The sequence below is a fragment of the Grampus griseus genome (genome assembly GCF_964374135.1).
Source record: "Grampus griseus genome assembly, chromosome: 13".
Lineage (NCBI taxonomy): Eukaryota > Metazoa > Chordata > Mammalia > Artiodactyla > Delphinidae > Grampus > Grampus griseus.
Window position 1 is genome coordinate 62,160,130 of NC_139007.1, and position 16,369 is coordinate 62,176,498.

General features: G+C 37.2%; 1 protein-coding gene across 1 annotated transcript in view; it reads right to left on the reverse strand.

The window, feature by feature from the left end:
• Positions 1-16,369, reverse strand: part of MAP3K5 (mitogen-activated protein kinase kinase kinase 5) — a gene marked incomplete at its 5' end in the record, with an annotated part of 215,481 nt that overhangs the window by 80,136 nt on the left and 118,976 nt on the right. The window contains 2 exons of the mRNA XM_082668935.1: positions 8,746-8,899; positions 11,355-11,514. Coding sequence (XP_082525061.1) covers positions 8,746-8,899; positions 11,355-11,514 — 314 coding nt within the window. The remainder of the gene's footprint in view (positions 1-8,745; positions 8,900-11,354; positions 11,515-16,369) is intronic.

Sequence of the window (16,369 nt, forward strand, 5' to 3'; positions counted from 1 at the left end):
TTGACACAAGGTGTGTTGGTTTATCTCTGGGCTTTCTATCCTGTTCCATTGATCTTCCTGTTTTTGTGCCAGTACCATACTGTCTTGATTACTGTAGCTTTGTAATATAGTCTGAAGTCAGAGAGTCTGATTCCTCTGGCTCCGTTTTTTCCCCTCAAGACTGTTTTGGTTATTCAGGGTCTTTTGTGTCTCCATACAAATTTTAAGATTTTTTGTTCTAGTTCTGTAAAAAATGCCATTGGTAATTTGATAGGGATTGCATTGAATCTGTAGATTGCTTTGGGTAGAATAGTCATTTTCACAATATTGATTGTTCCAATTCAAGAACATGGTATATCTCTCCATCTGTTGGTATCATCTTTAATTTCTTTCATCAGTGTTTATAGTTTTCTGCATACAAGTCTTTTGTCTCCCTAGGTAGGTGTATTCCTAGGTATTTTTTCCTTTTTGTTGCAGTGGTACATGGGAGTATTTCCTTTTTGTTGCAGTGGTACATGGGAGTATTTCTCTTTCATCATAATGATGATTAGTGTATAGGAATGCAACAGATTTCTGTGCATTAATTTTGTATCCTGCAACTTTACCAAATTCATTGATTAGCTCTAGTAGTTTTCTGGTGGCATCTTTAGGATTCTCTATGTATACTATCATGTCATCTGCAAACAGTGACAGTTTTGCTTTTCCTTTCCAATCTGTATTCCTTTTATTTCTTTTTCTTCTCCGATTGCTGTGGCTAGGACTTCCAAAACTATGTTGAATAATAGTGGCAAGAGTGGACATCTTTGCCTTGTTCCTGATCTTAGAAGAAATGCTTTCAGTTTTTCACCATTGAAAATGATGTTTGCTATGGATCTGTCATATATGGCTTTTATTATGTTGAGGTAGGTTCCCTCTATGTCCACTTTCAGGATAGTTTTTATCAAAAATGGGTGTTGGGACTTCCTTGGTGGTGCAGTGGTTAAGAATCCACCTGCCAATGCAGGGGGGCACAGGTTCGAGCCCTGGTCTGGAAAGATCTCACATGCCAAGGAGCAACTAAGCCTGTGCGCCATAACTACTGAGCCTGCGCTCTAGAGCCTGTGAGCCATAAGTACTGAAGCCCGTGCGCCTAGAGCATGTGCTCTGCAACAAGAGAAGCCACTGCAATGAGAAGCTTGTGCACCACAACGAAGAGTAGCCCCCACTCACCGCAACTAGAGAAAGCCCACACACAGCAGCAAAGATCCAACGCAGCCATAAATAAATAAATTTATTAAAAAAAAATGGTGTTGAATTTTCTCAAAAGCTTTTTCTGCATCTATTGAGACGATCATATGGTTTTTATTCTTCAGTTTGTTAATATGCTGTATCACATTGATTGATTTGCATATATTGAAGAATTCTTGCATCCCTGGGTTAAATCCCACTTGGTCATTGTATATGATACTTTTAATGTGTTGTTGGATTCTGTTTCCTGGTATTTTGTTGAGGATTTTTGCATCTATATTACTCAGCAATATTGGTCTGTAATCTTCTTTTCTTGTAGCATCCTTGTCTGGTTTTGGTATCAGGATGATGGTGGCCTCGTAGAATGAGTTTGGGAGTGTTCCTTCCTCTGCAATTTTTTGGAGTTTGAGCAGGATGGGTGTTAATTCTTCTCTAAATGTTTGATAGAATTCACCTGTGAAGCCATCTGGTCCTGGACTTTTGTTTGTTGGAAAATTTTTAATCACAGTTTCAATTTCAATACTTGTGATTGGTCTGTTCATATTTTCTATTTCTTCCTGGTTCAGTCTTGGAAGGTTATACCTTTCTAAGAATTTGTCCATTTCTTTCAGGTTGTCCATTTTATTGGCATAGAGCTGCTTGTAGTAGTCTCTTAGGATGCTTTGTATTTCTGCGGTATCCGTTGTAACTTCTCCTTTTTCATTTCAAGTTTTATTGATTGAGTCCTCTCCCTCTTTTTCTTGATGAGTCTGGCTAAAGGTTTATCAATTTTGCTTCTCAGTGAGCCAGCTTTTAGTTTTGTTGATCTTTGGTATTATTTTTTTGTTTCTATTTCATTTATTTCTGCTCTGATCTTTATGGTTTCTTTCTATCTACTAACTTGGGGTTTTGTTTGTTCTTTCTCTAGTTGCTTTAGGTGTAAGGTTAGATTGTTTATTTGAGACTTTTCTTGTTTCTTGAGGTAGGATTGTATTGCTATAAACTTCCCTCTTAGAACTGCTTTTGCTGCATCTCATAGGTTTTGGATCGTCATGTTTTCGTTGTCATTTGTCTCTAGGTATTTTTGATTTCCTCCTTGATTTCTTCAGTGATCTCTTGGTTATTTAGTAACGTATTGTTTAGCCTCCATGTGTTTGTGTTTTTTGTGTTTTCTTCCCTGTTATTCATTTCTAATCTCATAGCGTTTTGGTTGGAAAAGATGCTTGATATGATTTCCATTTTCTTAAATTTACCAAGGCTTGATTTGTGACTCAAGGTGTGATCTATCCTAGAGAATGTTCCATGTGCACTTGAGAAGAAAGTGTAATCTGCTGTTTTCGGATGGAATGTCCCATAAATATCAATTAAATCTATTTGGTCTATTGTGTCATTTTAAGCTTGTGTTTCCCTTATTAATTTTCTGTCTGGATGATCTGTCCATTGGTGTAAGTGAGGTGTTAAAGTCCCCCACTACCACTGTGTTACTGTCAATTTCCTCTTTTATAGGTGTTAGCATTTGCCTTACATATTGAAGTGCTCCTAAGTTGGGTGCATATATATTTATAATTGTTGTATCTTCTTCTTGAATTGATCCCTTGATCATTATGTAGTGTACTTCCTTGTCCTTTGCAACATTTTTATTTTAAAGTCTCTTTTATCTGATATGAGTATTGCTACTCCAGCTTTCTTTTGATTTCCATTTGCATGGAATATCTTTTTCCATCCCCTCACTTTCAGTCTATATGTGTTCCTAGGTCTGAAGTGGGTCTCTTGTAGGCAGCATACATATGGGTCTTGTTTTTGTATCCATTCAGTGCACCTGTGTCTTTTGGTTGGAGCATTTAATCCATTCACATTTAAGGTAATTATTCATATGTATGTTGCTGTTACCATTTTCTTAATTGTTTTGGGTTTATTTTTGTAAGTCCTTTTCTTCTCTTGTGTTTCCCACTTATAGAAGTTTCTTTAGCATTTGTTGTAGAGCTGGTTTAGTGGCACTGAATTCTCTTATCTTTTGCTTGTCTGTAAAGCTTTGGATTTCTCCATCGAATTTGAATGACAGCCTTGCCAGGTAGAGTAATTTTGGTTGTAGGTTCTTCCCTTTCATCACTTTAAATATATTGTGCCACTCCCTTCTGACTTGTAGAGTTTCTGCTGAGAAATAAGCTATTAACCTTATGGGAGTTTCCTTGTATATTATTTGTCATTTTTCCCTTGTTGCTTTTAATAATTTTTCTTTAATTTTTGTCAGTTTGATTACTATGTGTCTTGGCGTGTTTCTCCTTGGGTTTATCCTGCCTGGGACTCTCTGCACTTCCTGGACTTGGGTGACTATTTCCTTTCCCATGTTAGGGAAGTTTTCAACTATAATCTCTTCAAATATTTTCTCGGGTCCTTTCTCTGTCTCTTCTCCTTCTGGGACCCCTATAATGCAAATGTTGGTGTGTTTAATGTTGTCCCAGAAGTCTCAGGCTGTCTTCGTTTCTTTTCATTCTTTTTTCTTTATTCTGTTCTGCAGCTGTGAATTCTACCATTCTGTCTTCCAGGTCACTTATCCGTTCTTTTGCCTCAGTTATTCTGCTAGTGATTCCTTCTAGTGTCTTTTTCATGTCATTTATTGTACTCTTCATCTCTGTTTGTTCTTTAATTCTTCTAGGTGTTTTTTCTTTAATTCCTGTAGGTCTTTGTTAAACATTTCTTACATCTGCTTGATCTTGTCCTCCATTCTTTTTCCGAGGTCCTGGATCATCTTCACTATCATTATTCTGAATTCTTTGTCTGGAAAGTTGCCTGTCTCCACTTCATTTAATTGTTTTCCTGAGTTTTATCTTGTTCCTTCCTCTGGTACATAGTTTTCTGCCTTTTCATTGGTTATCTTTCTGTGAATGTGGTTTTCGTTCTACAGACTGCAGGACTCTAGTTCTTCTTGCTTCTGCTGTGCCCTCGGGTGGATGAGGCTATCTAAGAGGATTGTGCAAGCTTCCTGATGGGAGGGACTGGTGGTGGGTAGAGCTGGGTGTTGCTCTGGTGGGCAAAGCTCTGTAAACCTTTAATCTGCTTGTCTGCTAATGGGTGGGGCTGAGTTCCCTCCCTGTTGATTGTTTAGCCTGAGGAACCCAGCACTGGAGGCTACAGGCTCTTTGGTGGGGTTCACGGCAGCCTTGAGGAGGGCTCCTGCCAAGGAGTACTTCCTGGAACTTCTTCTGCCAGTGTCCTTGCTCTCATGGTGAGACGAAGCCACCCCCCTCCTCTGCAGGAGACCCTCCAACACTAGCAGGTATGTCTGGTTCAGTCTCCTATGGGGTCACTGCTCCTTCCCCCTGGGTCCTGATGCACACACTACTTTGTGTGCCCTTCAAGAGTGGAGTCTCTGTTTCCCCCAGTCCTGTTGAAGCCCTGCAATCAAATCCCGCTAGCCTTCAAAGTCTGAAGTCTGTCTCATATGCTTTCATTACCAGACTAGATCCAACAATAATATTTGTCCATATAGGCCAAGAAAAAGTTATTTCAAACTGACATTGGATCACCCTTCAAACCCTTAAACTAACACTTAGCTGCAAAATAGATTACTTCTCAATAATATTCACACCAGTAGCATTATTTGTTACATGGTCCATTATGGAGTTCTCAATATGATACATACACTCAGATCCCTACATTAACTGGTTCTTCAAAGGAATCTGGGAACTCCTCCTCCTGTTGCTGGACCCTCAGGTTGGGAAGCCTGACGTGGGGCTCAGAACCTTCACTCCAGTGGGTGGGCTTCTGTGGTATAACTGTTCTCCGGTTTTTGAGTCACCTACCCAGCAGTTATGGGATTTGATTTTACTGTGATTGCGCCCCTCCTACAGTCTCCTTGTGGCTTCTCCTTTGTCTTTGGATGTGGGGTATCTTTTTTTGGTGAGTTCCAGTGTCTTCCTGTTGATGACTGTTCAGCAGTTAATTGTGATTCTGGTGCTTTCGCAAGAAGGAGTGCTTGCACGTCCTTCAATTCTGCCATCTTGACCCAATTTCCCCTAAATATTTTCTAATATAAGTAACCTGGTCAAACCCACTTCCAAAGAAAGATAAGGTAATCACCCCAATCAAGACCTATCACAGCCTTCACAAGTGTGAGCTACAGAAGCTGCTACTCTAAGGACACAAAGAGTTATAGTGACTGACGCAGAACCACAGGCACTAGAAGCTTGCCTTTCTCTATGCAGTAGAGCATGGGAAGAAAATTCCAGTGATTTCAGGGAGTGAGGGGAAAAGGTGAGTGAGTGAAGCAGGATGAATGGGACTGTAATTGACCTCTTAAATGGTAGCATCCAGTTGGCTCAGGAGATTGCTGCTTTGGGAGAATGCAGTTACGAATTCCCCATCCCTTTAATTTTTCAAGAGTAGTTAAAGATCTGGAATTTTATGTGAACTCTCCTTATTTTTCATTTGACATTTTATAAACTTTATTTTTCAGCTGAAATACTCCACCTTTCCATCCATTTTGTCCATCTTTTCCTTTATTTTCCTTAAAATCGTATGATACTTATGTGACGTCCTTACCTGGGAACTACAACATGAGAATCACCTTGGGGAATACCTCTATTGCCTGGTTTTAGCTCTTATTATGTCACTTTTTCCTGCTCCTTAGAATGTCTAGTAATCTTTAATATATCTGAATGACACATTGCAGAGACTCAGGATAATATCTTTCCAAAGTTTTTGTGTTTTTGGTTTTTTTTCACCTACATAACAGTTAAATTATCAGTGTATGATCTTGATCTTATCAAGGCATACTTTTATTGCAACTTTGTTTTAGTTTTGCCTTTACTTGTAAAGCATGGGCTCTATACTCTCAACTAGATGCTTTGTGGACCACAGTCTGGGCTCAAAGTCCAACATCTTATCCCTGCATTATTTATTTTCTGGAATATCTGCAGACTTGTCAGCCTTCCAGAAGATGCTCTCTGCCACTTCTGGTCCTGATCTCCTAATCAGCAAGGGAACTTACCTTGATAAAGTTTATTTAAGCCATGTAGGTTTCATCCAAAACCCAATTTTAATCAAATATTGGGACTGGAATTTGTGTTTATTCAGGACATGCTTACTCCTCGTTCACACCATCGAGGCGATCCCTAGGGCTCAAGGGAAATACGCAGGCAGAAATCCTGGGGCTCACTTGTCAAGGCTCCCCCTTCTCCAACACCCTGTCCCTCATATTCCAGCTGTCTTAGGATTCTGAACACTGATCCCTGCCAGTGCTGCCCAGGGAGAAGCCACCTCCTTGGGCTGCAGCCAGAAAAATGACCTTAGTGAAAAAAGAGGAGGTGAAGGTGGGACTCAGCTCTGGTACCTCCCCTCTCAAGGACGGCAGCCCTCACATGATTGCTGTTTAATGCCTGCAACCAGTTGTTTTATATATTTTGGTGGTTTCCTTTGATAAGTTGTAAAATGTGCTTTCCCAAGAAGAGATTATCTCAGATTTACAGCGATTTATAGCAGTATCAAGACCATCTACTCCCTCACAGCCAGCACAGAAGGTTCAACTCTCTTCATTTTTAAATGTTGGCAACAAATTCTTCTCTTTTTTTAAAATCACGGAGTGGTCTTTTAAACATATGAACTTAATTATGTGCATAAACTCACACATAATAAGAGAAATACTAACTCAAACAACCCCATTATGCCATTTTTCATCTATACGTTTAGCAAAAGTACAAATCTGATAAATACACTTGTTTGGAGAGACTCTGTGAAAGCAGGTAGTTTCACGTATTGCCAGTGGGAATGTCAATTGATATCATCCCTACAGAAGGCAACATGCAATATGAATCTATTCCACTTCTGGGAATTTATCCTGCACATATATTTGCACACATGCAAAATGGCAGAGGTACAATGGTGTCTTGTGTTAATTTGCATTTTTTGGCTACCTAGTGAGGTTAATTACCTTTTCATAGGATTTGACCATTTTTCTGTTTCTCTTGCTTATCAGTCTGTAGGAGTTGTTTTTGCTTGTTTGTGTTTGTTTTGTTTTTTTGCATATTCGACAAATTGATCCTTTTGCAGCACTAGTATTAAATATTCTCTCCCTACCTAGCATTTGCCATGTTTATGGTGGATTTTTTTTTAAGGTGAACAAAAACTTGAATTTTTAATGAAACCAAATTGGTCAATGTTTGCCTTTGGGGCTTATAGGTCCCTTTCTGGCTTAAGAAAGCCTCTCTTTCCTGGAGTATATACCTATATTCTCCTAGCTTCTCTTATTATTTTCTGGTTTTATTTTTTTTATATTCACCTTATGACAGATTAATTCATGTTAAAGTCATTTAAATTAGCTCAGAATAGCTAATATGAGTGGTTTCCTCTCATAGCCAACTTTCTTAGTCCAGCAACAGTTGATTAAATACTTCAGTTCTGTGCTGTCTTCTTTCACTACCACATTTACTACCATCATAGCACCAGCTAAAGGCAAGCTGCCAGCTCACTCTGAGATAAGTATTTTCCTAGACTACACATTATCTAGGCTAGAAAACAGAGTGAAGTGTTTTAGTTTGAAAGGCTTTTCAACTAAAGATCCTGCTGAGCTTACGGCTTCATCTGGAAGCAAGAGTAAAGGAAGAGAGTTAATGCCAGTGATGGATTTAATTAAATGAAACATTTGATCCTACCAACAAGAACTAGAAAACAAGATTTTATAAAAAGAATTGAAAAAAAAAATTGAGAGTTGTCACCACCTCTGAGTATGAAAGACTGAGACAAAGAGAGCTAAAAACAGAGAGATTTATGCCATCACTTGACATGGGAAGAGATCTGTGTACACAGTCAGTTGCCAGTAATTCTTGAATTGGATACTAAAGCTATATTGCTTTGGATGGTATTCCAAGAACTATCAGTATGGGGATGGCATCAGCTGAGATGGACAATATATTTTTAAAGTGTATGTGCGTGTGTGTGTGTGTGTGTGTGTGTGTGTGTGTGTGTGTGAGAGATACATTTAAATATGTAAATTTGATAGAGACTAGCCAAAATGAGTTGCAGACCAGAACCTATAAGGCATCATTTCCCATCCTCTAAAGCACTGTAAAAAGTGACTGGAGACACCGCATCTAACTCTGACCCACATGGGTAGTAAGTGGTAGTGATGGAGTAACAATGCAGGTGAGCCTGACACTTTTCACCACAATAATGTTGATGATATTGATGTTGACAATGTCAACAAAACTGTAGTACGAATGAAAACCAGCCATTCATCTGGTCTGAAGAGATATCTTGACTTCCTGAGCTAAGAGATAATCTTTTCTTGGGGAAGCACACGTTACAACTTATCAAAGGAAACCAACAAGTTTCATGGAAAAAACATGAAAATGTATCTTATTTCTCTGATTGTGAGAAGTTATTTTAAAAAGTAAGCTAAAGCAAACCAATTTGTAGAAAATAAATATATTAACCAGATGACCATTTTCTTTTTAGGGCATGAAAACCAGCACATTAATACAGTCACAATCACAAGCGCAAGATGTTCTTCAAATAAAGGAAACAAAACATAAATGTCCTTAGAGTTAAGTGAAGAGTACTTACTGGAAACCTAACTACAGTGACATCTGTCTTTGTGGCCTCAACCAGGAAATCCATCCAGAAGTCCACAAGTTCCTGCTTGGCCATGGGCTGTTCTGAAGTCAGTTTCACAAAATGCTTATATATCAAAATCGTCTCTACAATAGACTTGAGGTACCTAAAAAAATCAAAAGATATAAGACACGTAATAGGCAAATGTAGAACCACCTGTTCCATCTATCCCAGTCTTACTCTGTAAATGTAATTTAAATATGGCATTAATAATTATGCATGCCAAGTCACTAAACTTTATTATTTGTTATATGTCATGTACTATCACATGTTATCTCACTTAAATCTCACAAAAATTCAGTAAAGTAGGCCATTTTACCTCCATTGTAAAGATGAGGAAACTGAGGTTTAGACAGCTTAAGTAACTTGGACTAAACAATACACCTACTTAAAACATGACTTTTAAAGTAATGCCTATTCTATTCAAGAAAGTGGTTAATGCATTTGTTTTAAAATATGCTCCCTTGAGAGAGCTTTTCTAAGTAGACCGATCATAAGGGATATTATTTTGCTCTAAAGTAACTCAGCTCATATATATTATACAAATATCCTCAAACCTTAAGACAGATGGTGCCTCAAAGGAAAAAGTCAGGAAAAAATGAGGAGCAAGATAATTATATGAGATAATGGGTAAGCAAGCACTTTGTAAACTATAGACATGGAAGTTAACATTAAGCTAATGCAAACAAAGCATTGTTTTGTGGTTGTTATTACTATTGCATAAAATAACGCCTGTTTTCTTGTCAACAGAGGCCAAGACACCTCAGACCAAAGCTCTTTATAACCATGCTTCAGTCTCCTCTTCAGCCATCATCGGAATGGTCACATAAAGAAATAACCAACTTGGCTGCATGTAAACGTGTGCATTTATTGGTTCAGTTATTTTCATGCCATTTGCTGAATGCCTGCCGTCGACATGCTACTGACAGTACAGCCCTGTCCTCAAGCTGCACATGGTGTTGAGGAGACAGAAATGTAACAGGTATTACAGCACCATGAAATAAATGCCCACAGAGCTGTAACTCACAGAGATACGACTAACAAAAGTCATACAGTCAGTATCAATAGAGATATGACTGAAGAACGACGGAAACACGAAAGAAGAAAATTTCCGGAGATGAAAGAATCACAGTGTATGTAACAGCATCCACCATCGTCTCTCTGGGTGTGGGGAAGGGTTTTAGGCCAGCATGTGATTTATGAGCTGATGTGATTCGTGAGTGTTCCCCAGGTGGAGAAGAGGGCTGGAAGACGATGCTCAGTGTGTGCTGAGACACAATGGCATGACGTCAGAAACTGGCATGTTCAGAGTAAATAGACAGCAGCATAAACCTAGGGGTGTGACAAGAGCTGAGGTTTAATGACTAAGGGCAAACCTTGTTTGCCACGCCAAGGAGGTGGACTTTATCCCTTAGGCTGTGAGGAGTCATTAAACTACGCTGATTTAAAGATTTCAGTGGAGGGGAAGGGTCAAACATGCATTTTAGAAAGATCACTATGAGAGCAATGCTGGGGAGGATTTGCTAATAAAGGAGATCTGAATGTGAGGAAATGCTTTAAGAATCCATGAAGGTCTACCATGGTGGGAATTTCCTCAAATGGTCCCTCTGATGAAAAGAAGTCAGTGGCCTGAGCTCTGAGCGCTCTGAGCTTTTCTTGATATCACAGTTAACCTTTAGAAGTCTTTACAGCTAACGGTCAATCATTACATGTGATGCACGATAAAATTAGCATTCAAAAACAGTCCTGGGCTTCCCTGGTGGCGCAGTGGTTGAGAGTCCGCCTGCCGATGCAGGGGACACGGGTTCGTGCCCCGGTCTGGGAAGATCCCACATGCTGCGGAGCGGCTAGGCCCATGAGCCATGGCCGCTGAGCCTGCACGTCTGGAGCCTGTGCTCCGCAACGGGAGAGGCCACAACAGTGAGAGGCCCGTGTTCCGCAAAAACAAACAAACAAACAAAAAAAAAACAGTCCTAAATGCAGATGGAATTTTGTTTTCATCTCTCCAATTACCACATCCATAGTGATGAGACTTGGGTACATCCCAAGAAAAATTTGAAATTAGAAAAACACATATAATATAGGAAACATCTAAATGTGTCAGTAAACCCTGAGTAAAAAGAAGTGAAAAGCAAGAATGAGAATTCCAAAAGTGAGATTAGATCATGAAGGAAACAAAGGGCACATGTTTGGAGCGGAGGCTGGGAAGGCTGAGATGGAAGCTTGTGAATCTGCTGACTAGAGTTGCAGGTATAAAATTCGAGGCCTTTGCATGATTCAAGTGGGTGACCCTGCCCAACCTAGGCTAGCAGGTTGGTCAGTGCGATGGAAAAGCTAAGCTTGGTGGCTGGTGGACATACCTGTGTCCAAAGCCATCAGAACCTACATGTAACACATTTTATTTACGAGCATCAATCACTTTTTCCTCTAGATTCTGCATTTTATTCTCTAAGCAAATAAAATCCCCTAATTGTCAGTTCAACAGATTTAACAATTTAGAAACAAGTGATAGGAGCTTTTATCAAAAATAACTGTACGAACACCTAACAATTTACTATTACCATGCAGGTGTCTTCAGTTTAAAAAGCTTTTCAGATGCTTGAATGACTCTCAAGTGGTCATTGGCCAGGACACTTGCTCCCAGGAAAAATCCAACTTCCCAGTAGCTCTGGAGCTTTTCCAAGTTTCCCTTTTTACCAAGAAGGCTACTGAGCTTCACCCCTAGAAGATGAAAAGGAAGAATAACTTTACAACACATGGCAGGCAGGCAGAGCTGACGTTTTATTAAAAAGCAAAACTAAGCTTTCATTCCTCCTTTCAGATTAAAATAGTTTTGTTAAGTTTCTGATTCTAAAAAGGGCTTAAGTTCACTGTAAAAAAAAAAAAAAAGAAAGAAAAAAGCAGACTAATCAGAAAGGTACACAGAAGCAAGTGAAAATTTCCCTCAATTTGAAAACCACAAAATAACTGTCAGTGTCACACTGATGTACATCGTTCTAGAATTTTTATATATGCATATATGCATAAGTTAAAAGGTGATAACACTCAACCTCTTGCTGTGTAACCTCCTTCTTTCCCTTACTATATCATGGATTCTTAAATTACTTGAAAGGGAAATATACAGAAATTCTATCCATCAGGTGAAGTATAAATGTATACAGTACATATAGTTTACAAGAGTAAAATGTTATAATAATTACGCGAAAACACTTATACACTTACAAAGTTAAAGAAATAAGGAAACTGACAAATAACACTGTCTTGAATACTGTGGCTTTGTAACAATCAGGTCATGTAAATCCTCCAACTTTGTTCTTTTTTAACATTGTTTTGTTACTTCTGGGTTCTTTCCATTTCATTCTAACTTTTTATCTCTACTCTGCCTTGTATTATTTTTGCATTTGGAAGGATTTGTTTGCTTAAAAATATATATATCTCCGTAGAATTGCCACTAACATCCATAACATATGACAGGAAAGTTACTAAATGTCAGGAAAGTTATCTGAGATTTGGGAGTAAGGTAAAAATGTGGAACATGTCATTTCAATATCATATGGAGGCATAAGGCCACTCGAGGACTGTCTAGGGAAAGTGTAGCTAAGTTCATCTCACTATTTATTAACGATCTTAGAGAAGTTTACCTGTTAACTTGTATAATATGTTTTTGTTCAGGAGAGATGTAAATAATTTCTGCCTAGTTAAACAGTGAATCCCTAAGATTTATAAACTGTTGGACATAAACAAGCTTTTTAAAACAATCAAACTCGGATATCTGATTCTAACATTTCTTTCTTCAATTATGAATACCCTAACCTTCTTAAATAAACTTTAAACGGGACATAGCCTCTTACTGTTTCCACGTTAACTGAATTAAATAGAGTAATATTTTATATTTTCTGAGAGTCATAAATTTATCTTTTTTGAAAATTATACTTTAACAAAACAAAACAACCTTTAAAAACCTTTATGCTGGGCTTCCCTGGTGGCGCAGTGGTTGAGAGTCCGCCTGCTGATGCAGGGGACACGGGTTCGTGCCCCAGTCTGGGAAGATCCCACATGTCATGGAGGGGCTGGGCCCGTGAGCCATGGCCGCTGAGCCTGCGCGTCCGGAGCCTGTGCTCCGCAACGGGAGAGGCCACAACAGTGAAAGGCCCGCATACCGCAAAAAAACAAAACAAAGAAAACCCCACAAACTTTATGCTGCTTTTTATCATATAATTCCACTTAAGCCAAGAAACTTTTAGGAAAAAGTCCATCTGGGAATTCTTCACATTTTGAGATGATAAATTAAAAAGAACGGCTTTGCCACCTTAAAATTTCATGAGATGAGAAAAATTACACATGTGTATGCAACAACATCCATGATCTCCTATCTGGACATAAAAAATACAACAAATACAAATGGAAGAAGAAAGTGCAGGGGGGAAAGCAGACACTAAAAATATGTGTCTCAACCTCAGTTGAAAATGAATTCTCTTTTTTGTGTCATACTTGGGAACAATGAATGCAGAACTGATCTAGTGCCAAACCATTTAAACATTTACATAGGGACTATGAAAGTGTTTAATAGTAAAATTACAACATTAGTTTTAAAATAAAATTTCAGGTTTATTCATGCTTCCCAGAAGTTCATTCTATGAGGGTGATATTAACGTTAGCCTTGGCATAAATCTGTCACATGATTGTTACCCTAAGCCATTCAGCATTCAGACAAAATTTTTTTTTTAAATGGCAAATAGTATTTTAGTATATGGATGGATCATTTTAATTTCCCCAAATGCAGATGGTGGCTGCTTTTTATTACTATAAACATTCTTATACACGTTGCTTTGTGCACTTGTTCGATTACTTCTTTGTAATAAAGTCCTAAACCTGGACTTGTTAGGGACAGAGGGTATGCCCATTTTAAGTGCTGATATTACGGACACTATCATGTCCTTTCATCTTTGCCAATATGATGGAGGAAAAAGGAAACATTGTCTTTTTAAACCACTTATTTCACATTCACCATATCAGGTGGCACACATCCATCCATCCCACCATTAGGGATGCTGGTTGGATCACTGACAGCTGGATCCCTCGAGGGAATATATACAATGAATTGTATGGGAACGTTTGTTCCTTTGTTATTAACAAGCAATCTGTGGGTGAGCTTTGGTATCATGTAAATATGGCAAATGAAAATTTAAAAAAATAAGCATCTTAATGGTTTTAGTTCTAACTGATGATCCTTGTCAGAATCATTATTTTAATATCACTAGCATTATCAACTTTATCATTCCTTCTACTTTATTAGCTAGCATTCTTTTGAAGAATACATTCTCCTGAAGAATATACAGTTAGTATATAGCATGTCTTAAGAAGAGCTTTACCTCCTCAACTGGATGAACTATAGTATCCCTTTAAAAGGAAGGGAAAGTACTGAATTTTTTTGCTTATAATTTTCAATTTTCTAAGAACTTGGTCACTTCCATAGATGGCAAGTGAATTGTTTTGTGGTTGGTGACGCGTTTTGTTTTAGTTTTGATTTCTTTTTCTTGATTATCCTTTTAGACTCATGGAGTTTTATATTCAGTAATACAAATTTTATTTTAATAGCTCCCTGAAAATAAGATTCAAATAGTGGTTTGTCTCAATTCCAATCACACTGTTCTTTTATTACATCATCATCTCATAAAGTCTCATGGTTGAAAACTTCCACAGAAGATGGGAGAATCATCTTTTATTTAGCTAAAGTTTGAATATTAATTTTAAGACTTGTGAAGCTGAAAAAAGGATAAAGATGTAAAAAGCGGTTCTGTGTTTTTAAATCCTAGTTCTAAATAGTACAAACATCAGTGATTATTCAAAAACTGGGAAATTAAAACACAGATCATGAAGCAATTAGTCATAACCTCAAACAAACACACAACTAGAATTAAGAGTCTTTGGGCAACAGATTATGACAGCTAAGAACTGTTCTTACATTAGAGTTCTTAAAGTTAAGATGATGTGTTTGGAAAGCCTCAGATTTGGCGATCTTCTTATGACATCTTAATCTTTAATTGCTTATCCCTTATGCTTATCCTTTATCCTTTATGAATAAATCAAATTTCAAAATACATCTAAAGAAAAGATTTTATAAATTAAAGTTTGATTACTATCAGAACTCAGGAACCCAGAATAATTTGTATATTTGCAGGGGACCAATAATAAAAAAAGTGGGAGAAGATATAAATTACTAAAAATTTTGATTAAAAAGAGAATGCAACTTATATTTTTAAATATGCCAGATATGTTATCAATCTTTTTTTATTATATACTATTACTAATAAAATTATTATATTAAAATATTTATTTAGTCAAACTATTTTCCTTGAAAATCCCTTTAACTCTATTTTACCATATAAATATTAACTTTAGGTCAACCTATGTTGATTAGCATAATTTGTGATTGAGTAGAATCTAAATTAGTGAGTTTTAATTGCCTTCTGGTTTTTAAGGACATATAATTTAGAGTGTATATCACAGTATTTTAGAAGCCTAAAACTTAGCTCTTATGGGAACTAAAAATTTATTGTCAAGTCAGATTTTAAGTCTGTGTATGTTTTGCAATTTCCAAAATTAAAAATTCAACTTCATATGCTTTCAAATGTTTGTTCAACACGTATTATGAATCAGCTCTACTTGGAAAAAATTGAAGTGTGTTTCCTTTACAAAGTTACATTAATCACAGTTCCTCAAACCTCAGAGTGCTGACCATCCTTTTTCTTTCCCCCAGCTTTTGAAAGGTATAATTGACATAGCATTGTGTAAGTTTAAGGTGTACAATGTGTTGATTTGATACACTTATATCTGGCAAAATGATCACAGTGTAGCCTTAGCTCACACCTCCAACACGTCATATAATTTCCACTTCTTTTTTGTGGTGAGAACATTTAAGATCTACTGACCATTTTAATCTACATTTAACTTAAAAATGAGAATTTAGAATAGGTACATTTCAAACCACTATGTTACTGCTCTACTTACACATGCAAATCAGTGTCAAATTCTGTGATGATCTGCAGGCTTCAACCTCAAGTTCAAGAACAGAGCAATACAAATCATTTTTAGATCACTGATGCATAAGGAGTTTTGGCTAGTGTTGAGTTTTTTAAATAACCTTAGATGCAGAATTTTATTATAATTATAATTTAATTATAATAAATAATTATTTATAATAAAATAATTATATTTATGAAAAGTGTATATTTTACTGATTTCATTTTCCAACTAAAAATATTATTTCAAATAAAACTTTGTGCATTGAATACCACTGCAATCCAGCAGCAACAACCATTGTATCATTCTTTTAGTCTGCGTCTTTTAAAACGTACTTAATACTCAAACTTTACTTGCCTCAAAGATTTCCCAGAACATCATATAAGGCCATGTTATTAGTCTTTCCCAAATAATGTAAAAAAAAGTCCAGGGCTCATTTCTTCTTATGACAAATTAAACAAAACATTTCTCCAGTTAAAAATCTTAAAGGAAAAGTTTCTTCTACAATTCATAGCTTAACTAAGATAAATTTTTTTCCTCTACGAAAAATATG